General features: G+C 32.5%; 2 protein-coding genes across 3 annotated transcripts in view; both read left to right on the top strand.

Annotated features, from left to right (window-relative positions):
- Nucleotides 1–17480, top strand: part of LOC140060007 (uncharacterized) — a 39621-nt gene extending 22141 nt beyond the window's left edge. The window contains exons 6-17 of one of the 2 annotated variants that reach the window (XM_072106031.1): nt 2988–3185; nt 4858–5019; nt 5269–5304; nt 5607–5732; nt 5855–5950; nt 6099–6213; nt 6723–6863; nt 9153–9194; nt 10490–10518; nt 12776–12901; nt 13079–13142; nt 13607–17480. In XM_072106031.1, coding sequence (XP_071962132.1) covers nt 2988–3185; nt 4858–5019; nt 5269–5304; nt 5607–5732; nt 5855–5950; nt 6099–6213; nt 6723–6863; nt 9153–9194; nt 10490–10518; nt 12776–12901; nt 13079–13142; nt 13607–15267 — 2796 coding nt within the window. In that variant the 3' untranslated portion in view covers nt 15268–17480. The remainder of the gene's footprint in view (nt 1–2987; nt 3186–4857; nt 5020–5268; nt 5305–5606; nt 5733–5854; nt 5951–6098; nt 6214–6722; nt 6864–9152; nt 9195–10489; nt 10519–12775; nt 12902–13078; nt 13143–13606) is intronic. The other variant, XM_072106033.1, reaches the window with a different exon arrangement.
- A 5476-nt stretch (nt 17481–22956) lies between these two features.
- Nucleotides 22957–26826, top strand: part of LOC140061117 (protein jagged-1b-like) — a 57396-nt gene continuing 53526 nt past the window's right edge. The window contains exon 1 of the mRNA XM_072107568.1: nt 22957–23401. Coding sequence (XP_071963669.1) covers nt 23261–23401 — 141 coding nt within the window. The 5' untranslated portion in view covers nt 22957–23260. The remainder of the gene's footprint in view (nt 23402–26826) is intronic.

The raw sequence follows: 26826 nt of genomic DNA, 5'->3' as shown, positions 1-26826 counted from the left end.
GCATTGCAAAAGAGTGCAGGTTCCTGTTGGCTTGTTGTACAATTGGGCAAGGGGCACCAAAAGGGTAATATAGATTGTTACCATTACTGTATGTACATGCTCAAACTGGTGTTACTGTAAACTGACACAAATTTGTGAATAAGATTTTGGTTTTTTATTTTCAATGTTGAGTGTAGGTGGAGGAGTACCAAAGATTTCTGTTTCCAGTTGAACCCATTTGACAACTAAGTTAAAGTGTTAATCATCAATTACATCATTTGATGTCTTATGTGTATAAAAAAAATCTGTAGAACCAACGGCTGATTGTTGGTACTGAGATGACTGATTAGTACAGAAATGATTAAGCTCTGTCTATACTAAATAAAAAGTGACATGCCCAAATATGACAGTAGTATGCCCAAATATGGTACAGTAGTGATATGCCCAAAATATGGTAGTCATACGACATCATCATGTCCATATATGGGCACATCCCATTTTTTTGTCACATAAAGTTTGATAGTGTAGACAGAGCTTAACAGCATAATTCAGTAATTTAATAATGTATGCTGATGTTTATGTCATAGTAGTAATAAAGGTGAAGTGCCATAAGAAGGGAAACATTAACAAAATAAGATGAGTTGATGAGTAGGAGTAGGCAAAAAGAAATATTTGACAAAGTTTGATAAAAAATGCAATAATATTGAGTGAGGAGGAAGAGAAACCAAACTAGTTTTAATAATTAATTTTTTAAGATTACCAATTACTATGAAAAAATAATTGTTTAAATACTTAAAAAGGCAATACATCTAAGTATTTAATAAAGTGTATGTTTAATGATTGGAGTAGATGATAATCCTATATTGATAAGAGAATATATGTATAAAATTGAGTTAGTTGTTGCAAGCTTAGTTTTTATTAGTTGCTTGTAAATATTATTAGTTGATGGAATCACTAAAGTAATGACACTGAAAGAATTATATAGTAGTTGTATTAAAAGTCAATTATAACACAGTTGCAAACCCCTTTATGGCCTTGGCATTAATCAGGTTTTCGGTGCATTCTTTATTCTTTACAATATTAATGTCAAACAACTAATAATTTAGAATAACATATTTTATTTTTTGTATACATTATCCTTTAATCTTATAACAAAAAAAATGTAATTAAAATACTACACTTGTTTATAGATTTTGTAAACATTTTAATCAAAATTGGAAAAGTCCAATTGTAGAATATTTGTATTTTTCAAAAGAACCCCATCACCTGTGACAACACCCACTTCAACATTCCTTTAAAAAATAGGAAATAAATTAATAATAACACCCACATAAATATAAGCAAATGTTACAGATCTTTATTAATTTAAGTACAGTAATATGTCGCAAGTGGAAGCAAACATTTCATAAATAAAACAACCCAAGGTTATCGGCGACATAGGTGAAATAAATGTAGTAAAGTTCAACCATCGTCTAGCACAGGAATAAGTCTAACAATTATCATAACATACAAATAAATCTTGATATCTGTCTCTGAATGTGAATTTGTCTTTCACTAAATCCAGTAGCCAAGATCAGGTGACCAGGATGACATCACAGGAAGTTGTTGATAGAGTTATTAGTATGGATCATTTCCGTTGGGATATCCCTATGGAATCTTAATATCAACTATGGAGATTGCAATTATTGGAAAGAATAATTTATTATTATTAGAATGAAAAAATAAAAATTAAAATATAAGATTCAGTAGAAGGTTATCCATAGTGGGTTTTGATCAATTAAAACCTAGATTGAAGTTTTGCGTCATAAAATTATTGAATTTTTTCTCATTAAAACCTATTTATGCAATTATTTAGCTTTTATTGTATAAACATACATTAAATACTGATGGTTGTGCACAGTGGCTCAGACTGCCTCCTACATTAAAACAAACTAAAATCATACATTACTGCAGTAAAAATCTAATTATGGTACTGCAGTAATTTCAGTAGAACTGTTTAGATTGAAATAGGAATGTGTTTTGACTTTGACCTGTTTTTTTTATATAATTACTTTCAATGACTTCTTTCATTCTTCCTTCTTAACCTTGTACTCAATCAATTTCATTTCTTTTATTCCTTTCCGACGTTCCTTCAAAGTTCTGATAAGTTTCTCTGTTTTGTTTGTTTTCAATTAATTAATAGAATTATCTTTTGAAAATATTTTGTTTGCATATAGGCTTTATAAGTGGAAGGTTTCTTCTCTATTTAAGAGTTCCATGTTGGAAGTTGCAGATTCCTGAAATTGTTTTACACCTTTTAATACAAATAAGGGAATCGTTTAAAACTCTTATCGCGAATAATTATTACATAACATAATTATAAAGTAGCTCTGAAAGTTGATTCAAGGACACACCCATTAAGGTGTTAAGGTGACACCTTTTTGTGAAACAAATGAAGGACAGTATCTAACACTACAACCAACTCCTTTTCAGGGGAGGGGGGCATCCCTATTAAATTTTATATTTGTGATTTTAATGAATTAGCATTGTAATTAAATGAGTGATTCATGCATACTATTGTGGCGTAATTCTCATGGTAGACTGGTCACAGTGGTTATTGTGGGCAAAGAATGTAAAAACACTAACATTGAATTCTAAAGGGAACAATACAATGTTGATGGATAAAACAGCTGAAATAATTACAAGCATTGTTTATTTGTTTGTTTATTATTTATAAACAATAAACAATATAGTTCTATAAAATTTGGTTTTGATACTACTTTCTTTTGTAAGTCATTCAACTTTTTAAAAGATAATTGATATACTGTTCTGGTAATGTCAACTCATAAACTGTTACCTTTGGTACTACAGTACATAATACTACTGTAGGCTGCCATTATATTAATGTTTCTGTTTAAGAAAGACATGGTCAAGAGTCCATTATGAGTGGTCATTGTCCAGGTGGATTGTCCTGTGTGGTTAATGTCTGTTTTATGAATAAACTCTTTAAAACTGTTTTTTTCTTTTAGGAAGAAGAGTTTATTATGTATTCCCAGTATTGCATGAATTACCCAAGTGCTGTGAGAGTGCTTACAAAGTGTCTTCTGGACCCCACCATGTACAGCTTCTTGCAGGAGGCACAGGACAAGCTAGGCCACCCTCTCCCTCTTGGGGCTTACTTACTAAAACCTGTGCAAAGGATTTTGAAGTATCATCTATTATTTCATGTAAGTAACAAAATGTTGACAGAAACAAAACACACAAAACACACTAAACACACTAAACACAAAACACACTAAACACACTAAACACAAAACATACTAAACACACTAAACACTAAACACACTAAACACAAAACACACTAAACACACTAAACACAAAACACACTAAACACACTAAACACACAAAACACACAAAACACACAAAACACACAAAACACACTAAACACACTAAACACACTAAACACACTAAACACACTAAACACACTAAACACACTAAACACACTAAACACACAAAACACACAAAACACACAAAACACACAAAACACACAAAACACACAAAACACACAAAACACACAAAACACACAAAACACACAAAACACACAAAACACACAAAACACACTAAACACACTAAACACACTAAACACACTAAACACACTAAACACACTAAACACACTAAACTTTAATGAATAAACGCTTTTGTGTCAGCGTCACACATTCATAAGGCAATATAAAAAGAAAAGTATCAAATATATAACATTAATCTTAAATAAATAAGAAGCGATTATACAATCTTATAGAACAATACTTAACATTTCTAATTCTTAATATGTCTTAATCTTTATGAAATATTTCAGATTATTTCATATCCAACCTAGAAATTTCACTTCAACTCACTTTTACTAATTTGAATATTTTTATGAAAGAATAATATGGAGAGTCATGATTGTCTTAAACCAGCAGGTTTGACGTGAGTGGCTATACAAAGTATAAGTAGATCCTATAAGTAGTAGTGCAGCGGTAGTTAAAATCCTAGGCCTAAGAAACACCAATGATCTAAGCGTTAAGAATTACTTAGATCTATGACCCGTTTCCTGTCACTTATTGACGTTTTAAGTTGGTGGTTTAATATTATTCCTTTCTTTTCTGGGCCCTGTTTTAAATCCTGTCAAAACCAGGATTTCTCCCCTAACGACGGTAACCAAACGGAATAATCCTTGTGAATTGTGTCAATCCAGGCGTCATATCCTTGTACTTTACCAGCTAGTACTGCCAGTCCAGCGCCTTGTGTCCTTCGGCTACAAACAGAAGCTTAGATGTGTGTTCTTATTGTTTAGTACTACTTCAAACATGATAAAGCTATTAATAATAATTATAATATTTATTTTGCAAATTTACAAAAGTAAAATCTTGCCAGGAGCAAGCAATAGGTATAGATATAAACTGCTCTTACTCCAACATTAACAAAACAATAGTATAAAATAAACAATAGATTAATAAATTAAGGACACACAATAATACAATACTACAATAGTTTGTAGACAGATAATTACTGCATACAATTTAAAATCATGTTTTACCCAACTGAAACTTAAATGAAGACATTCATATTTGTCAATGTTCATACTCAGTGGAATTTTCAATGAGGTCCTCTACGGACACACGGAAGCCAACGTGGTCACGCCTACAGTCGAGGAGAGCCTTGAACCTGTGCTGATTGTGTTGCTACAGGTTGCGTAACTCCTCCCTTAACTGCTCGGCCATACAACTCTACTCTTAACCACTCGGCCACACAACTCTATACTAAAACGCTCAGCAGCACAACTTGACCAATTCATACATTAACCTATCAGTCATGCATTCCTTCCAATCCAGCATTAATTATTTGTTCTTTTTACAGGACATCTGTAAACACATAAGTCGTGATGATGATATTTATGATACATTGGAAGAGGCATTGGATGCGATGAAGGAGGTTGCTAAGCAGATAAATCACATGAAAGCGCAGAGTGACATGGTCCTGCGAGTGCAACAGATTCAAACTCTATTACTAGATCACACCGTAAGTTTATGCACACCCTAATTTTTCAAAGAATAAGTTCTTGAAATTTAAGTATACATAAAATTAAAGGCCCTATTCATAATCATTGATTCACAACATATAAATTAATGTATAACAGGAATTATTACAAATTTCTTACAAACATACCCTAGGGTTAATACAGGCCTGGTTAATGGTTACAGACAATAAACATGGCTATATCATTATGTACAATCAGTCGTCATTATTGATGTTCTTTTTTTTTTTCAGCGAGACCTATCATCATACGGAGAGTTACTACTTGAAGTAAGTTACAATGTTTACGTCTATTTATAAGCAAGATTTTGGTAGATGTTAGTGGTATAATCAAAATTTTGCGAACTAAATTGTACCGATTGATTATTAACTGTGCTGGGTTTGATCAACTAATGCTCATGTTCCTAAATATTCATAGAAAATATAGAAGTGGTCAATCAGTGACCAATAGAATGGTGACGAGACCTGTCCTACTTTGAATTTATCAGAAGGAGAATAGAAGATTTGAAAATGGTTTAGTTTTAAAAAGATATTGATATTTAATATTTTTAAATTTATATTTGTGTTACTAGGATGTAATGAGGTTACAAGGATCCAGAGGAGCTAGAGGAGAGCGTCACGTCTACTTATTTGAGAAAGTTTTCTTTATCGCAAAGCGGCGGGAGGATGGGTACATTGCAATTAAAACAGAAATTAAGGTAAGACTACACTAGAATTTTTTTAAAGATAGCTTTCATTGCATTTAGGAGTTTCATAAATACCTGGACACCGATTCATCTATTTCATCCATCAAAGTGTCATTATTTTTTTATTATTTCAGTGTTCCAATTTGTTACTAATGGAGAATATCGCTAAGGAATCATTTGGGTTTATTGTTATGCCGTTTGACAACAGGGATGAGCAATATGTACTTGTGGTAACTATTCATTTACAAAATCCTAAACACATTTTTATTTCGTAAAGTTTGAAAACTGTGGTTATAGAGTAGAGTTTGTGAGGAAATTTATGCACTAGTTGATAAAAATGAAAACATGTTTTTAATGTTATTTATATTTGTCGTTTAGGCCAAAGCTCTTGAGCAGAAGCAGCAGTGGACACATCAAATAAAGAAAATGATTCTGGAGAATTTTAGCGGACTGATACCTAACAAGGCTAAGGATATTGTACTCAACAGTCAAGGTATTAAGATAGCTACTGCTGCACAAGATCAAGAAGGCATTGTTTAAGTTGGAATTTAAGTGCGGCAAACTGCAGATAACTCTGCTCAACTTGTAGTAGTTTGTTCTGTGGGTGTATAGTGGGCAGTATATTGGTTTTTACAGATTTACGTTCTGTTGAATCAAGTGTTCCGGGGTTAAATCATAACCCTAAAATCAGCATTCTCCTAGTTCTTGTGGTAGAACAAATCCGCTTGAATAAGGAGTTCCAGTATTGACATTTTTGTGTGACCTTTAAAGAACCCATTGTTTCTTTCAAAAGTATAGAGGTGTACTTGTCTATTTAAGCCCCTCTGACATTCATGGTACATACACTGCACTGTGGCTCCGGTGAGTCCATAGAGGGCCTATTCCAAATTTCATCAATTGAGGGTAGATACTACCAAATTCATAAATATTAAAACAATAATAATAATATTATTAATAACTATTTAAATCGTCTTAATAATAATTGTACTTATTTTAAATTAGGATCAAAAGACGGGGATTACCACTCAACGGATGAACAACCTGTGAAATTACGAAAACGTAAACATCGATCAAAACAACGCCGTAGAAGAAGATATTCGGATCCAGCCAGCCAACTTAGACGAGGCAACATTCAGGTCAAAGGTAAGCATGTAGAAATCATGTCATTGCTCACTCATGCATGTCATTTACCCCATAGCCATTACATATAGCATGGTTTAATATTCATGTGAATTATAACATAGTTGAATATAATAGTATATAGTTGAACATTTATATTTGTTAAATTATATATCTAATTAGCTGATTAATATTTTGTTCTTAGACAAGAAAGATATTTAAAAATGTTATGCTTGTCTTGCATGCATACAGTATTTCTACTCAGTACATTAAAAAAAAATATTAGAATTGGATTTGTCTGCCAAAGTAAATAAATACTATGTTAAATCACATTGCATGTTGTAAACAATGTGAATAATCAATCCACTATGAACTATCACCGCTATGAACCATCACCGATTCACCTTTTACCAAACACAGTTTCCATCATTGCCAACCTAACATTAACAACACAATGCTTGATTCACTTGTGTTATTCCATTGGGAATATAAAGTCTTGTATTTTAATCTTTAGAAAAGCCACACAAGCACACTACACTACATGTTCTTACCTCACTTCAATTCTATTTTTTATTAACAACTCTTGTAGCTTTCATTGTTTACCATTTGACAATTTGCTAAAGGTTACTTCTTCATTGTCACTGGGGATTTGAAATTCCTAATAAATTGTAGTCATGATGATATGCTCATGACACTTATGGAATATGTTATTTCCTTTACGCTATTTATAGAAACCATTCATCATACTCAAATGTATTCTTACAAGTTTGGTCTCACAAAAACATATTGATTTATGTTCAGTAAGATGATGATTTCCTAATTAAATGAAACCACCTTCCAATTTAGACCACCTTCCAATTTAGACCACCTTCCAATTTAATTTTTTTTTTCAATCCTTCAATAATACAATTCAATTCAATATACAATTAGTTACAAAATACAAAAATGAATAAATAATCAATTCTAATCATTATTCAAATTATAAAGGTTAGTTACAAGTTATACAAAGTGTATTTGATTGGTCTTTGAATTTAGGCCACCTTCCAATTTAGACCACCTTTCAGTTTAGGCCACCTTATGCCTACCATACAAATGAATAGTCTCAGGAGGTAAACTAATGTTAGAATCAATGTTAACTTTACTTACAAAAAATACACTAGATGTTTACATATAAATTGTACTTTCATTTCATCAAAGGAAACATTACCATATGTTCATGTTTTCTCTAAATTCATTTTTAATGAGTCTTTCCATAATCATGAAATAAACATCCTCTGATTGTGTACCATTTGTGTTTATTTATTACTTTATTTCTTGTTAGTATGTGAACTTACTCAAATGACCTCCGACCTTCATGTTTAACCTCATTCCTTCACTCACTGCATATTCCCACAATGCATCATTAGTAGTGCAGTTCATAAAAAGTGTAGTTGGTTGCTAGGGACTGACTACATCGTTCCATTTTAATGAAAGTTTAAAATAAATAAAAATATATATAAAATTCAATTTTATTTACGATATAAAAAGATTGTAAGCTCAGACAAACATTATTATTTGCTTAAATGCTTGCTTAGCCTCCACAAATGGTTCTTATTTGTATTACAAAGGGTGTTGGATTTGTTTTCCTTGTTATTGTGTATCTGTCATAGTCTAGTTGTCTGTTAAACTTTGCTAACCTCTCCAATGTATGCCTTCTTCTTTGAAAACATAAGTACCAAACAATGTCAAGCTAAAAATATCTAACATAACAAATTGGAAACATAGATACCAGGTTTATCATCGGGTATTGTGCCCATAGAGATATTATAAGTCATTATAAAGATATTATAGGTCATTATAATATCTAAATGAACCTTATAAAATGTCACTATAATAGTATCTCATACCCATTTGAATGGTCTTGTTATAATGTGGACTGTATATCATGCTATACCGTCAATCAGATTATTCCAAAATCAGAAATGTTGAGAATATAAAATAATATTGTTCCAATGATTTTTAAATAGTAACTTTTGGCAAATCATCTATAAAACCATTGGTTTTGTTAATGGATCTATAATTAGGTCCATGCTGTTGATGTTACTAGAAAGATATTATTCCATGCCTCAGTGGTTTTGTCAAAATCAAAATCAAAATCAAATCAAAAAAAGTTATTCTACAGAGAATATAAGAACCACTAAAGAACCTTCCAAATAAGATAAACGCTAAAACGAAAGAATAGACTACTATAAATGGCTTGAGAAGGAGTTGTTAGCAAAGTTATTAAAGTTTACTTAAATGTGTTTCTAACTTTGTTCTTCTGCACATGCACAGTGTCTCCTTCGGAAACTATAGAGCAACCGACTGAAGTGCCGGGTGAGTGTTACGAGTTGATGGTTTTTTGTTTTTTTTTAATCTTAGTTTTTTCAATTTCATTGTTTTATCAGCTCGTAAATTCATGCTTGTTGGGTTTCTGTGTCGTATTCTTGGTTCTTGCAAACCTTATTTTGATGTATGTCTCTTTCCTATATCATTGTATTTTGGTGGCATGGCATCAACAGGCTGATAACCCTGTGTAATATTAGAATAAAGAAGAGACAAAGGGAAATGCTAAAAAGTTTCAAATTCATTTTTAAATTGTTATTTTTTAACTTGTAAAGTCCCATGTTATGTCTGTAAGTTTATTCATGTTAAGCTTGGTTCCCACTAGGACGCAACGCAAGGATGTAGATGCCACGCAAGAGAGTTAACCAATGACCAGCGACACATCAAATAATTGATTGCTTGTGATTTGTCAAATCCCTTATGTTACATTACGTTAATGTGTTCTAGCGGGAACCATGCATAAATTATTTTTTGTTTGCAATGATTAAAAGCTTTGTATTTCAGGTGATTTTTTTTCTAATATAAATTATTGAAATATTAAATTAGCATGCATTAACATTTGTCTGTCATAAATGTAATATAAATATTATATAAACAAGTTGATGTATACTTTGTTTAATATGTACATTAATATTATTCATTTAATTTATTATATTTAATATCCTTATTATATGTTAGCATGATAAACATTTATGTTGATATCCTTATTTACTTACAACATAAAATAACATTTACAATCTCATTATCTTATCTATTCTAAATTAATTATTTATTATATTTATTATTCTTGTTGGCCACTTATGAATGTCATAATCATAGTTACATTTTATTAATTAATGTGCTTTGTTATTGTAAACATTATGTAGTTATCATGATTGAGGAGGCTCCAAGCTACTTTTCAAATCACACACATACGTGTTGTGCGGAATCTGCAATGTGTTCGTGTGAATACTATTTTTCAATGTTTTTATCTGACCACGGGACCGGAAATTGGGCCTCAGTGTGAACACAGCTTAAGAATGTGAATACAGAGAATACGATGATGAGAATCTATAAAAAAAAAAAGACATTTTCCCTGTCAATTTCATTTACAGTACTTTAATTTGTAATTCATTTTAATTTATGTGTACATTCTAAATATGATCAATTTTTTCTTATAAAATATAATTATAATAAAATAGAAACATTGTGTATATATTAATTATCAAACATTTTACATCTAAATTGACATTTGCATATATATTCTTATTAGATGAAATAATAATATTGTTCTTTTTCACTTGCAGGCATGAAGAAGCCTGATGTAGCTAAATTGGTAAGTAAAACCAGTCTTTGAAAATAATACAATGTTTGAAATGATGTACAGTTTTTATACCGCAAAAGTACAATATAGTTCTAACACGTACATGTATATACAGAAAGATGAATTGTAATCTCACTCCATCTATGTTACTTTGTTTAAAGACCACTCATTTCATTGTTAAAGCTCTGTTTACACTATCAAACATTATAGAACAACATGTGATGTGCCCATATATGGACATCATGTCATATCACTACCATATTTGGGCACATCACACTTTATTTGTCATTTAGTTTGATAGTGTAAACAGAGCTTTAGTCATGATTATTAAACACATTTCACATTCGTTTTTTCACATTCAATTGTTATTTGTAAATACCCTGTATGTGTGTTTGTCATGGTGGGCCTACACATTATGAATGTATTGCGAGTAGGATTAACATGAGTTTAAGATAATGTTGTCAGTGACATGTTTAATGTGAACATTTGGAAGTGCTATTAAAAAGTAAACACAAGAACTAGTAAACATTAAGCAAAATAAATGTTATGCAAAGTATAAGGTGATTGCGTTAAATTATATTTATACCTTTTATTATAAAATGTTTCATAAAAATGATTGATTTTCAGGGCTACGATTATTAGTGATACAAATAAGTTAAATAGAAATGGTGAGATGATGGTAAAACAAGTACACACCTTATTTGCTAATTCTGCTCAATTATTTACAATCCAAGTTGAATGGGAAGTCCAATGTACAAACCCTTGATGGATTTGTTGAGATTCAAGCCTGCTTTCCATATTTAATAGTACTATGATCATGAGCGCATTCACCGACAATATTGTTAGCTAATATCATTGATGAAATTCGACCAATCTAAGTGCAGAAGCATGCTAAATTGAAAATGATTAAATGGATTGAAACTTAAAAATCTTCCTCTTAATTTTAATCCTTGTTAGGATTTTGATTGTAATAATTGTAGTTGTCATTAGCAACCAAGGTGTGTGTGTATTATAACGTTGAATGGACTAACAGCGGTCAATATTGTATATGGCATGTGTTATTCAACTGTTTGTATTCCAAGTTTGAATGACCGTACTATTACATTATTTTTAGTTGTTTTTTTTTTTTTTTTTATATAAACAGACATATTAAGAAATTATTCTTAAACAATAACATACACACTGCACTCACAAATCACATATAAAAATTAGCACATAACGTCGCATGTAATTATATTTCAATACTGCCCTCTATGTTTTTATTTTGTTTCTTTTTATCAAGACACCTAATGAAGGAGCAAGTTATATTATGCTTTCATGAATGATTATAGTATGTAAGATTTTGAGATGCATTGATGCATGTATGTTGCTACGAAGTATAATTACACTAAGAAATTGATATGGCTATTTAAAGACAGATATCTCTCCAATGAAAGACCTATAAAAAAATAAAAATTACTTTACTGGCCAAGATCAGAGACAGCTGGAACCATTCACTCAGCTGGACATCACAACATCTCGGTCCCCCTATCACAACTTCCTAAATCTGAACAATAAATAATAATAATTTATTTGGAGTTTACACTTTTACAACAGTGGCACTAGACCAAGTGGAAGGTGCATCCATAAGAAATATACACAAAAAAATATGATATAGTAAACAACAATTACAATAAAAAAGTCGATAGATGCTAATGTTTAAAATTAGAGACCACCAAGGCTGCAATTCTCATTCTTTCCACCAATTAGTTTTTTAATTGGAGAGATACTTGCTGTACATTTTATTTCTGCAGTATTGTTTTTTGCGTCTGTGAAATGATGTAAAGTTCTGTCTACACTATCACACTTATATGGACATAATTATGCCATATCTCTACCACATTTGGGAATATCACTACCATATTTGGACACATCACACTTTTTTTGTCAAACTAGTTTGATAGTGAAGACAGAGCTTAAGATGTATATTACATAATTTAGATACAAACAGTTTGATACTTTAATTATATAAATATATATTTATTATTAAGAATGTATACAGTTTGTATATTCTGTTGACTGATTTGCTGATTATAATTTGTTTTTATTTTATTTTGCTTTTATAATTATTCCATACGTCAACTGTCCTAAAACCAGTCACCTTTGCCATGTATGTTTGTCAAAATGCTTTTGTTTCTTGCTGTCAAGGATCCCGGAAACATAATTCATAATAGTGACACGAAAATGAAGTTAATTTTAAAATAACTTATTTAATTTTGTTTTTTCCTAGATGACTGGTAAAAGAGCAAGTAGCCTGGTACGACAGGAGGGTATATGTAGTACAGAAGAATCCATGAGTGAGAGTGAGAGCTCAAACTCACCTAACAGATTGAGTGCAGGTCAAGTTAATGACAAGGTAACTACATTCTGTGTACAATTTGACAAACTCTGTGGTGGGCACTGTCTTGATTTCTGGAGTTCAAAGTTTTAATCTCATTTCTCAAGAAAGAGTTTGTCTCTCACTACCAAACTGTACAAAGTATGTAGCAACTATTAAGTACTTACTTACTTACCTGCTTTATTTTATTGGTAGGATGAGACCACAGATATAGCACAACCTGAAGAGAATCTCATTTTACCAAAAGATGACAATACTGGTAAGCAATATTTAGTCCTATAATTAAGAAATCCAGTGGATGAATTCTCTAAACTTTACCATCTGAAAATAATTTTACTGTAGTCCTATTCTGTTTTATTTAAATTTCAGCATGTTGATCTATCAGATGTTATTACATCATAATCATCATCTTCCTTAATTTTCAATTTTTACCGAGGAATGTCCATTTAGATAATAATTTTAGTTGAATACCTTTATAGAGGGCGACAGACAGTTTTTTAAACTTATCAAAGCCAAAAGTTTTAAACTGAACATTAATAATAAGTACTGTATTAATAGCTTAATTTATAAAGATAATAAAATACTTCAATCAAGAAGATAGTTTCTGAAACTGTTTAGTTTGGTTTGTAGTACTGATTAAATTTGAGTTGAGTTTTTATTTCTTATTTAGTTTTTTAATCTTATCACTGAAGAACTAAAAAAATGTTTTTCATTCTTTGCTAGATGCAAACAAACAAAATGACCAACAACCTGCAGAGATAGAACCAACAGAAGAAACCATTGCACCAGAAACAAAGACAGACACAATTGAACAACCAAGTAAAGAAGATGCCGGTGAAGAGAGTCCAGAAACAAAGACAGACACAATTGAACAACCAAGTAAAGAAGATGCCGGTGAAGAGAGTCCAGATGAACTGGATATTCTTGAAACTCTTCATGACACGATAGAAAATGTCATCCAAGAAGAAGAGGAAGAAGATGTAACAATCAAAGACAAATCTTCTCCGTTTAAACTACGTTCCAACATTAAAGATTTCAAGCGCAAGAAACCAGAAGATATAATCCTGGATAGTCGAGATGTTTGGATCAAACGACCATTGATTAGAGGAGGTCGTATCAGCGGAATAAAGAAATTACATCGCCCTCTCAGTGCCGACACGTTCTTAAACAATCCAGCAATTTCCAAACAACCTCTTTCCAGATCGGTTAGTAGTGGGTTACAGACTTTGGAGAATGTGTCTAATCGTCGTTTGGAACAAAGTTTTCTCTCCAACAAAATAAATTCAGAACCTGCGTTAAATAAAGCTGTAAAAGGGACAAACAGTGAATCAAGTTTGGATCAATCTTTCTCTTCACATGAGAGCATCTTAGATTCCTTTCAAGACATTGTGGCAGAACAAGAGAACGAGATAGCAAAAGAGAAGGAATCTTGGCAAAACTCTCATGGAGATATTGTTGTGAAAAAGAAAGAGGAAACATCACGTGTAAAAAACACAGAGGTGAGTATCCAAACTAATAAACCAATTTCAGCAGTAAGCGTAAGAGCTTCAAAGGTTTTCAAAATGGCAAGAGATTACAGCCAACGTGTGAAACGTACGTCAAGACCATCTTTGAGTAACATTCTAATTTTGGATACATTGCCGTCGCAACCTAAAACTGAAAATGAACTTAAAGACTTGCTGCCAATGATGCGTTTTGAGGAGGAAACCATGCAACCATTTGTAGAAATAAGAGATAACGAAACAAACGTAGAGAAGCGTGGTGATACTGAAAGAAAAGGAAGAGAGTTGGAACGAAGGTTTGCTATCAGAAAGGCAAAGTCTGCAGATGCTGTTACTAGACTCAGTCTTCCAAACAATTCTGACATTTTAGCCGACGATGATGAACCACTTGGTAATTTTAAACGAGGTCCAAGTATTAAAGATCGATTACGTAGCATCAAAGAAAACACAGCTTACCAAAAGAGAAACGAAATAAAAGATCTTCCGCCTAAGTTTAAATCTTTGAAAGAAAGACAGAAAGAGTTAGAAAAGTGTGTCACAAAACCGATTCCAAAAACAAATACAGAAGTGGAGAGATTAGTACCAGTTGAAATTGAAGAGGAAAGCAGTTTTGATGAGACTGACTGTAAAAGAACAAAACTTACTAGACACAACTCTTGCAGTTCAGTTACTAGTATCAAGTTAAGTTCACCACTTGAATCCAAGCATCGCAGATGGTCCTCTAGGTCTAGTGGCCTTGATGACGAAGATGGTGTATTGTTCCGCTCTGTTAAACAACGCCAGCAGCTACTCCAGAGGGCGTACAGTAAACCGGTTCCAAAGACCGTTGATGTTCAAGCAGAAATCTCCAAAAAGAAATGGAGAGAAAATGTCAGCAGGTAGTTGAATTCATGTTGCTTCAACTTTGTTTGCTTTATACAACCTTTGTTTATCATACAAAGACCTTTACATTTCTTCCAGCTAAACTCACTTACACAAATCTAAGTGTTTTTTACTTAAATGCAAATAATGCTATAATTATAGCTCCATGGTTTATCATTATGTAGTTGGCATATTTCCACTAAAGTTTGTATTAGTAATTGATAATGAATTTACATTTATATCGCGCTTTATATAACTGTCTCAAAAAATGTACACATACAATAACTGTTATCGCCCCTGTCCCGAACGGCTCTCATTTGACCTGCCACCATGTCCATGACAGGAAATAATGTAAGAATATAAATAAGACACTTAAACTTGTTTCATTACACACTTAAATACAGCCCTGCTGTATGATAACATTACTGCTGTTACCAACCATCTTGCTATATATTTTTAATATATTTGTTTTAATCATTTTTAAACCTTGTCTACCTGCAAACTTGATCTTTTACCAGCATCTAAATTTTCTGTAAAAAAAATGTAAATTTATCTTTTTGTATCTTTTGTAAATATACCATATAAGATTTTATAATTGTACTATAATATATGTAGAAACAAATATCATTTTTTGTAAAGAATTAAGTAATGCCCTACAGTCTTTTTTGTGTGTGTTTTAAAACCAAAACAAGAAATGTTTTGATCTCTGTTAAGTATTCCTCATTTTATTTTAAGAAAATAAGTGTTTTTAGGACGGTAGATGAAAGATACAGTAATTTACCATACCATGGCGGTTGGCAAAAGTCCACTCATAATGGTCTGTTAAATGACCGTGATGGCTGGATGGAGTACACGTCCACTTGTCACAGTCTGCTAACTGACCATCTCATTTCGTCTACAATCCCGATAGAAGCTTGTTATAAACTGCTAGATAAACTATTAGTCAAATAATAATATTTTCGTTTATTTAAGTTTTGTATTGTCTCATGTAAGAGTTGTAAGTAATTCCTATATTATTAGTTCACATTATAATTTATTGGGACAATAAACCAGAAACCTATGATTAAATACTAATATAGTGAAAATACTAAATAGAACGTAAAGCATTAATTTTGTATGGACCTCCATTTTACTACAAGTATTTAGTTGCAATGTTATCTGTTACATTGTTTTTTAAGTATGTGATATTTATCAAAATAGCCACAAAGTGCTGTGAACAATCCTCTCTTATATACACCAGCATTTATATGTATCATGGAGAGATATCTCTTTGTATACAGTAGCAAACTGTGATGGGATTTGATTGATTTCAACACTAAGAACATCTAGGACATATAACAATAAGGGTATTATAAAATTAATAGATTTTAAATTATATTCCTTAATTTAAGCCTATATTACATTAAGTTACTGGAACGATACACCAACTGGACACATCAGCCTCAATTGCTATCATATTAGCACACCATCCTTTGAAACACCCTTACTCATGGGATGGAACAGTCCTATAAAATGGGACACTTTTATGTAAAACAAATACAAGGGAAACACATGTGTTTTAACACTACAAGCCCACTTCTATGCAAAGTGTCACCCCATGAACGCTAGGTTCCCACTAGGACGCAACTCAGGGACGTAAACGCAACGCAAGCGTGTTGACCAATGAAAAGTGACAACCCGTCCTTGCGTTGCGTCCCAATGGGAACCAAGCTTTAGGAGACAGTATGTTGTGTCCCCTAATAGGGATGTACTGTCAAATTTATTTTACTACATACTCTATGAATCATTTATTATATAAAACTTAATTTCATCTTTTTCTTCCACTTCTCATCATCAGAATTCGTGCAAGCTATGGTTCACTGAGTTTTACTCTGTGTAAGGTATTGGTTCTCTTACTAATAACCTATTTTATCCTGCTTTCTACCATACAGTTCATAGTATCTAAATAATACTTATTCTACGACTTTTACTGTAAAGTGATGTTGAAATTGTTTCTGTTCTTCCTCTTGCTATAAACTAACTTCGTCTGCAACCATTTTGTACGCAACGCGAACCGTTGAAGATTTTAAATCACGAAAACCATTGATTTAATTTTGCTTGTTTCTACGTCTTGAACTATTTGATGTTTCCTACGGACAAAATCCATATAAGTGTGCTTGTTGTAAATGTTCCCAGTTATAAAACAAATAACTACTCAAGTTGCTTTGAAAGTAATAAATGTGTAATAGGCCTAATTTGACATTTTATAATTTTTAACATTTGTGTTTTTAATTTTGCTCTTCGTTAATCTGATGTTTGTTGTAAGCTTGGTTTAGTTGGCCATCCATCAATACATTAGTAGAATATAATTCAGGGTTTACTGCGCCGAAATCGTAGAGCATTGTTCCCACTGGGACGCAATGCAAAAAGTACGTACAGTAAGCGCAAAAAACGCATTCAACGGTTGTAATTTCAACTCACTTGTGGTGGTGCGCGTGCACGAAAGCTCCGAGTTTCCACGCAATGCAGAAACCTAATACGCAACGCAAGTCAGTTGACCAATGAGAGGAGCGTTGGATTTATATTCGAACAGTCGTCATTGGTCAACTCAATTGCGTTGCGCCTACGTCATTGCGTTGCGTCTCTAGTGGAAACCAGGCTTTACGTTTTATCCAAGTGGAAAAAAGTTTACGGCATTGATAATATAGAACAGCCTACCTACTCGGTTTTATAAACCATGAATTACAAACTAAAGGATGAACTGTACACAGACACGATTGCATCGATTTAATTTAAATTAACAGCTGCTTTTAAAAGCTGTATAAAAGCATCCGAAACATTGTTGGACGACTCTCCTAACTATTTGGCTGTAAATCCGCAATATGTATAACCTACACAGTCTCTATAATAAGATATTTAAACACGTATTGTGAGTATGGTCAACAAAGAATGTAGATATCATAAAATAGTCTTATAGCTGCGAATGATAATGCTACCGACAATCAATGATAAATTAGGTGAAAGGTAACCAAATTGAATAATCTCTTTACCACTCACTTAGAAGCAGATGGTGATATTCAAATAATCATAAAATGTGAAATATTCTCGTCACTTAGTTACCATTAACTATACGCGTTTGCTTATATGACGCGTGTCGTCGGCAAATAATTCGGACAATCTCCTTACATTATTTCAGACATGGTTAAAACCAATTAGAATTCTTAAATTGTGTTTACATTGTCTCGATTTTTAAGTCGTGTTCACACTTTGGTAATACCGGATATGTTTGCTGTACACTTGTACGCACGTGTATGTTTTCTAATATCTAATTAATTTAACCGCTGTAGAGTAGGTCTAGTACTCGTGATGATAAGTTCTTTATACTTTGTTCTTCCATGTACAATTTGTCTATGGTTCTGCTTCCTTGTACACACAAGTTCAACTACGGTCAACTACAGCCTTCCTCCTCCAACTAAGAAGTCCATTTAATCAAATTCCCTTTAATAGTAGATCCCCCTCCTTTGTTAATGGGACATCCCGTGAAACAAGCAAGGGGTAAATACTTAACAGCCAACCCCGAATTAGTGTACAGCATGCACTATGTTGGGTCCCCAAAGTATCCCCCTTCCCCAACCCCTATTAGACGTTTTACTGTATGCTAATAGCTATAATGTCGATTAGTTGCAGTTGGTTTTAGAGAGGCATGCGTGGATTTTTGTGCTTTTTTTTTTGTGATTATTTGTAAATAATCTTTTCTAACATATTTTTTCACTGATTTTGTTGCATTTTGTTAAATATAGGCCTAACTATTATAAATACTATTATAAATTATCATCAAATATTATATAAATTTAAATAATAATATAAATTTAATTTGTATAAGAACTTTCATAATTTTATAGAATAGTAAGTAATTATATAACCAGGCAGGCCCCCCCCCCCCCCCAGTTCTCCACCCCCCCCCCCCCCCTTCTTCCTTAACATCCGGGTGAACAGATTAATGTAGACTTCCAGATTAAATAGTGGTTATTATTTATTTGGTATAAAATACGAGATTTCATTATGTGTTCTTATGACATTAGTCACTTGACACCCTAAGTTGTTGATTTAACGGTCAATTGACACCCTAAGTTGTAAATTTAACGATCAATTGACACCCTACATTGTTAATTTAACGCAAAAAATGCGATACACGGAGGTCTCTCTTGCGCGCAACGTAAGTGAATTAACCAATCACAAGCGATGGATTATTCGAACTGTCGCTTGTCATTGGTCAACTCGCTTGCGGCGTTGCGTTTACGTCCTTGCGTTACGTATGTAGTAGGAACCAAGCTTTATAAATATATTGGAGTAGGCATGCATGATTCAATCTTGTAGGCTTATTGTGTTAGTATAAGTGTAATATGCAATTTTTGCATCGATACCTTTTTTTAAAACACGTGTAAATGATACGTTATGCTTTATGCAAATTAAAATTAATTATGTCAGACCATATGCAAATTACACACTGATTAATAATTATGTAATGTATCGTAAATGATATACAATATGCAAATTAGTTTGGTCATGTGATATTGTGTGGTACTACAGTGTAGCTAAATAAAACGTAATTTAGCAATATTCACCCAGAGTTAATTTTAGCGAAATTTGCAATATTTTTCTAATTATTACCATCTATTATTGTTCTCTTAAGTTGGAATAAAAAATATAGATATAAAAAACAAACATACAGTGTATTTTTTAAAGTATGCATTTAGGTTTAAATCGGTCAAAAATCATTTACGTTTTGTGAGGTCCTCGAATATTGTACGAATACCATGGGAAAATTAGGGGAAAAATTAATATTACCGTCCGAAAAAAATATGTGCGTGTGTTCATTAATTGCTGTCTGATGTGGTGTCGTCTAAATGCACCTTTAGATTAATTGAGGTTAAACCACTCGGAATTTGTTTGTTTTTATTCCACATTTCTTAATTATCACTATGACACCAAATACATACGTTTCTAATCAACGTCGTCATCGGTGGATGTTGTTAAAGTCAACGCCCTGATTGAGAAACTGTTTCGTCATTTACCGCCGAGTGAAATGAATGAATGAAAGAAAGAAATATAATTAAAAACTATAGAACTTATTTTGTTTTGATTTATGGAAGATTAGACCTACTACCTCCTTAATTAGTTAAAATAATCATTAAAACCAATAACATTTGCATTTCTATTTTTTATGTAAACTGTATCAAGTGCGCTTTTAAGAAACATTCACAGTGTTATATCGCCGTCTACATATCGTGTTCTTTGTATCCTGTGTGTACTTACTTGCGCGTTAGGTTGAGTTGACCAATCACAAGCGACAGTTCGAATGATCCGTCGTGTTGTGATTGGTCAAATTGCGCTTGCGTTTTATGTTGGATTAGCAAATACCAAAGTGTGACAATGTGGGCCTATTTTAATTCATTTAAATAATTAATATTGGTCGTAAACTATCTAAAATATACACACACTGGCTTTGTTGCCTTCTCGACTCGCTTGCATTTTGCATATATATACCCGAGCTCGGGTAGTAGACAACTGAGCAGAAGAATTTCGATTTACAATTGATCTAATTTCATATCTAAAACTAACTAAAAAGAGGAAACTTCGTTTATTTTTCTCTTCACATTTGCCGGCCACACGACGTCTCGCAGAAAGTGAAAGTAAACATAACAATTGGCATCGTCCAAGAAACCGGAATAGGGGTCATCTTGATCGCTGTGGGATAAAAACGTAGACGTCCCCCCTCTCTATGGGAGAAAACGGAAGGTGATAGATTGTGCAGGTGAAATCCGTCATCCAGTCGGTTAGCCGGAAACCACCTCGGATACGCGACGACGGAGAAAGAGTACAAAAGAATGCTAGCTATAGTATTACATGGAGTACAACCTCCTCTAGGCCATTGCCGCCGCCGCGTCTTAATCGAGTCATATTCAAAGCATTTTAGTATTAATTGATTGTGTTTATAGGTACTTTATTGATTTGAAACGATTTAATGAATGATCAAGAGCTGTTGACTAAAATGTATTAGAACTATTGAATGTTTCACACCATATATACTTAGTACTTTACACTATGCTCTCACTCCACACTCGATCCGTAATACTATTTTCTTTTACAACCTTGTCCAAATCGCCTATCAGAAATAATATGTTCACACCCATGATGACCCCACCCTACCGCTCAGTGGCTTTATAGCCGTAAATGAATAAAATTATACTGTGTACAAGACTTTTTGGACACCGCAAGTAATTTGACCAATAGCGACGCGTAAATGATCCGAACTGTCGCTTTTGATTGGTCAATTACTCAGTTGCGTTGTGCGCCTATAAGGATGTCTAAATTGGGAACCACGCCTAAACAGTGAGTAGGCATAATAATAGTGACGTCGACTTTCATGCGATGACGAGTTTGACGTCATTGACGCGCAAATATGTAGATATGTGGGTGGAATTAAATTTAAATTAATAAAAGTGCCATGACCGATTATTATTTTAAATATTAATTATTATATAAATTATAATTAATCAGATTTTATGAATATCGATACAATAAGTATCTAAGGTCATAAAAATGCTTTAAAATCAAAATTTAAATAATACAACAGAAGCATCTGTTAAAACAATGTAATGTTAAAAAATAACATGCATAATTGTTGTTTTGTGGTTTTTCACCTGAAAATAACAATAACCACTGGGTTATAATATGGGCGGCTTCATTTGAACACAATTTGATATTTTCAACCTGGCGTTTCAAAATGGTATAGCGCCCCCTGTTGTGTTGCCTTTAACCAAACTATTTTAAGCACGTATACAGGTACAGTACTTAATTTTATTCAAACAATTTTAAAAACATGTGTTTTAATTAGTTACAAAATAACGACTTGTTTTACGTAAAAGGATATTGATATGAAACAATATTCAACTAAACAATTGTTTTAACTGATATTACAACTTATTTTTAATGGTACTGTACAGAAAAAGTCGTGAAACTAAAACATAATATTTTTGTAAAAAAAGTACTGGTAGACGTATTTTTTGTTAACTTTTGTAATTAGTACTTTTTTTAGGCATTTAGGCAAACCAAAAAAATACTACAATGTAACAATTGTATGATGTAAAAGTATCGTTATCATCACTTTCTTCATGTTTGATGGACCATTAAAAATAATAACGGGTAGGCTATACAATAACACTTTTTTAGGCAATTCTGACATAAGGTGATTTGAATAAGATTATCTTGTCAGCTGAGACAAGTTACAATTACAAAAGTACTCCCCATCGAGGCGGCTTGAAAAGAGCTAAGCACGGCCCACGGCAGTTAACCCAGCCAAAATAGCTTTGTCTTCAAACTTCGTAAACCCATGTATATCCCCTGTACCAATCGTGAGAACTACGTCGACGAATTCCTTTTGAATATTAATAGGGCTGAGTGATCGATGCAGAGAAGAGCTAATAAAAAGGAAGTAACCAAAACATAATCTGACCGCCTGGGGGAATAATAGCAAGAAGAGAAAGCGAAACATAACACAAGACTGTATTATTTACTATCTGTAACGGTATCGTATAGGTATGCCCATCATAAGAAGAACGGGTATTTAGAGGCGGTTACGAATTACTAAAAGAGTGACCGATTTATCGCTCTGCTGCTGTCTGGTCTGGGTTTCCATTGCTTGAGTTGGTACGCGCTAGGGACGGACGTGGTTGGTTAATTATCATTCTCATCAATATTAATGAGGTTGATGACGGCGCGCTATCAATACTTAGTTGTTCAAGATAAACTCAATTTGTGTATCGGTGCTTTCCCACGCTCACAGTCGTGTGTCGTGTGTTGTGGAGTGTGGATTCGAAACTTATGTTCAGAACACTTTTGAAGAGGACACATCATTTTTATTCTCGGAATATATTTTACAATTGCCATGTCTTGATCGACCAAATGTGGAATTATATATGTATTATTTGTACAATATGTTGACGATTTGTTTGTGTTTTGAAGCGCTGGAGTTATGTGGTTCTACCCAGAATTTTGTTGTTCTAGGCTAGGAGGAGGAAGAAGAGGAGGCGGGCACAGTGACTGCCCCGCGTTGTTGTCGAGGTTTCGACTGGTATTTATTTTACAGGTGTTATTCCTTGCAGCTTTGCCTAAGGTAATTTTTTGTTAAACTTTGATCAGAAATAGATAGAGATGCTCACTATACAAACAAAGTGACCCATATAATAATAATAGGAATATTTCATCATTAATTTTACGGCCTCATTTTACTTCATAAACATGGGTTAAATTAAAATATATTTAATGAGCTGTTGAGTGAGGGTGGGTAGCATGCTTAGGCTTGTCCGTGTTTTTATTTATTTATCGTCTGCCGCCCAGGGCACGTTGTGTTTGTTTGGTCTGTTCGTACAATCCAGTCTTGCCTATTCTAAAAACTAAAGTATGAATGATAATATATTATCCAATTGTCATTTAATCCGGTACATTTTTGACAAATTTTGTAAAGTTGAGGTACAGTTCAAGAGGTACAGTTCAAATGGCACATTTTTCAGAGAAAATAAGTACCGGTATATTTTCCAAACTATAGCATATTTTATGTATGAATATACAATGATCATGATACAATGATCATGATACAATGATCATGATATAATGATCATGATACAATGATCATGATACAATGATCATGATACAATGATCATGATACAATGATCATGATACAATGATCATGATACAATGATCATGATACAATGATCATGATACAATGATCATGATACAATGATCATGATACAATGATCATGATACAATGATCATGATACAATGATCATGATACAATGATCATGATCGGTATTTGGTCTTACCAACAATATTATGAATGGTTAATATAATGATTAATAATCTAATCTGCACTTTTTTCCTCAAACTGATGAAGATAGGTTGAACGACGATGAAGTTACGACATGATCCATGTTTGAACCCTAAGAGGGAGAGGGGTTGATCTTATACTCAAAAGTACATTAGCACTGACCACCACAGCTTGTTTCTATGCGACTTGCGACCTATTCATTTTTTACTAACTTGCATTCAGGAGAAATTTTTTAATAGTATAATTTTGCTGTGACCCTTATGTCAACTTTATAGCAGTTGACATGTAATATTTTATGGCAATTTCTCAAGTAACAATGCTCAAAAAGAAGAAAGCTGTTTGATTTGATAAACTTTTTTCTTTACCACAGTGAAATAACTATCAGAGTTGCATTGTGGTTTTGCTTGTTCTGCTTTCAACGCAAAAAATGCCTATCTGAAACCTAATCAAGTGATTCTGTATCAGTTTTGTATTAGTTTTTCCAAATCATTTTTATCCATATTTGGTCGTTGGTCTTCCATGGAAGACTTTCTTTCACCATGGCAATATATCTTTTAACGATAGTGCATATAAACATAGCTTTTTATTTATTTATTAGTCATCACTTTTTTGGCACTAGTGACACGATGTAGTTGTGCAACCAACAACAAAATCCAAATATTCATATTCATTTATTTTCCAGAAAACATTATTAACACATAAAAAACAAGTATTCACGGTGGTTAACAATACAAAAAAACTAAGATATGAATTGAAGAAGTTAGCAAAAAAAAGAAAACAAAAGAAAAAAAAAGCCACTGAAAAGTACAGTATATAAATATAATAAACTATAGTACTAAACTAAAAACCATGAAGGGTAGCTCCATGTATAAACTACTAAGCACAACACATGTGCACATCACACACCACACATCACATCACATCACACATCACACATGTGCACATCAAGTAAATATAAAAGAGAACTGCTCCAATGTGCAAAGGAAAAATAGGTATTTAATATAGAACAATTCCATCCTTGGTTGATTAGGTACAGTACTAGTAATAGTTTCTACTATAGTTAGTTTCCTTGTTATTATTCATTATCTACCTTTGTGATAACATTTTAATCTAATTTTGTGTTTTATGTTTTAATATTCCGGTTTTTATCTTCTTTTGGGTTCAGTTCCTTCAAATATTATCAAACAAAATTGTTTGAAATTGATCAGAATGTGACCACGGAGTGTTGTATATCTTTGGTTTTAAAAACAGTACAAGGTCATCAGCAAAAAAGAAATTGCTTTATTGTGCAATTTAAAGGGGAAGCCACACGCGACAATTATATGTGTACATCAAGTGCGAACAGGCCCTTAGATGTTGTATTCTTTGCTGTAAAGTGATTTAATACATATTTGAAACTTATGTACACATTGCAATACATTTTTTCTGTCTTGAATGATATAAAGTTAATGAAATCCTGACCCATTCTGTCCCTTAAATTATCAGAATTACAATGCAAAAGATACTAGATTTACGTTTAAGTAAAGACATATCATTTTTAGGCAGTGGCTTCTTTTTAAAAAATCCTGAATCGGTTTGTTTATATTTATTATATATTTGTTAATGAATAAAAATATAGTTTACACACAATTACAAATTTTCTTCTTCAAAATACAAATAATACCCAAAATAAGCTACATACTGTATGTGAAGCACAGGTAAGGTAGAGCCAGCTATGTTGGCAGTGGAGTAACAGTTACATTTAATATCCATATCTTATCCATAACTTAACATATTTCACAAAAGACATTGTTATTCAATATGTCACGTCATCTACAGTGAGTTGCACTAAACGTTTTCACTGTAATCGTTTTGAAAAGATGAATTTGTAGCTTTTAATTAATAAAGCGTGCTTTGAGCGTGTTGGTTAAGACCAAAGTCTAAGTGCATCCTTAAGTCGCTAAAGTCAATTAATAATAGAGAAAAATCAATCCATTCAATGTGCAAACAAAAAAATTGTATTAAATAGCAGCTTCGTGTATAATTAATTAAGAAGACCATTTCTGCAGTACCTTATTTTTAAAAGTGCTATATCTATAGTTACTGCAGTAATTACTCTTTTATTTCTACATTCATTTTAACAATCTTTTTTTAGTAATCATACGACACTGATTTATTGACACGATTGCTTACCATAAAGGGAAGTACTCACAGTAAAATCTTGATGTAAATGATTTATCATATATAATAGGGTAGAAGGAAGTTGGTTAGTTATTAGTATTACTAATTAATCATATAACGTGATAACATATTATATAATATATTCAATGTCTGAACTAAAGAATGACACATTATTTACATAGCATGTTATATAAATATTGATAATATTTATCCAACAATGGTGTGTACATATTGCCATTTCATATCTAGCTATACCTTCACTTGTGCCAAAATGTGTATACAAATAAAATCTTAGCATAAATTAATGCTGAAACAAAACTGTTTGATAACCCAGTGGCTTGAACAGAGATTGTCTCCTTCCAACCGCACCACTTTATTTCTTGTGGCTACATCACTTCAAACACAATTCTGAAAGTACTTAAAACGAAAGAAAGACTAGGAAGGGAATTGTGAATTTTTTATTTGTAAAATTAGTTGTAGTACAGGTAAACTAAAAAGCAAGACAGGCCAACACTTTCAAGAATTTTTCCATGAGTGGCGACCCCAAACAAACC

This window comes from Antedon mediterranea, chromosome 10, assembly GCF_964355755.1.
Source record: "Antedon mediterranea chromosome 10, ecAntMedi1.1, whole genome shotgun sequence".
In the NCBI taxonomy this organism is placed as follows: domain Eukaryota; kingdom Metazoa; phylum Echinodermata; class Crinoidea; order Comatulida; family Antedonidae; genus Antedon; species Antedon mediterranea.
Note: the sequence above shows the minus strand (reverse complement) of the source record. Positions and strands in the feature narration are given on the sequence as shown.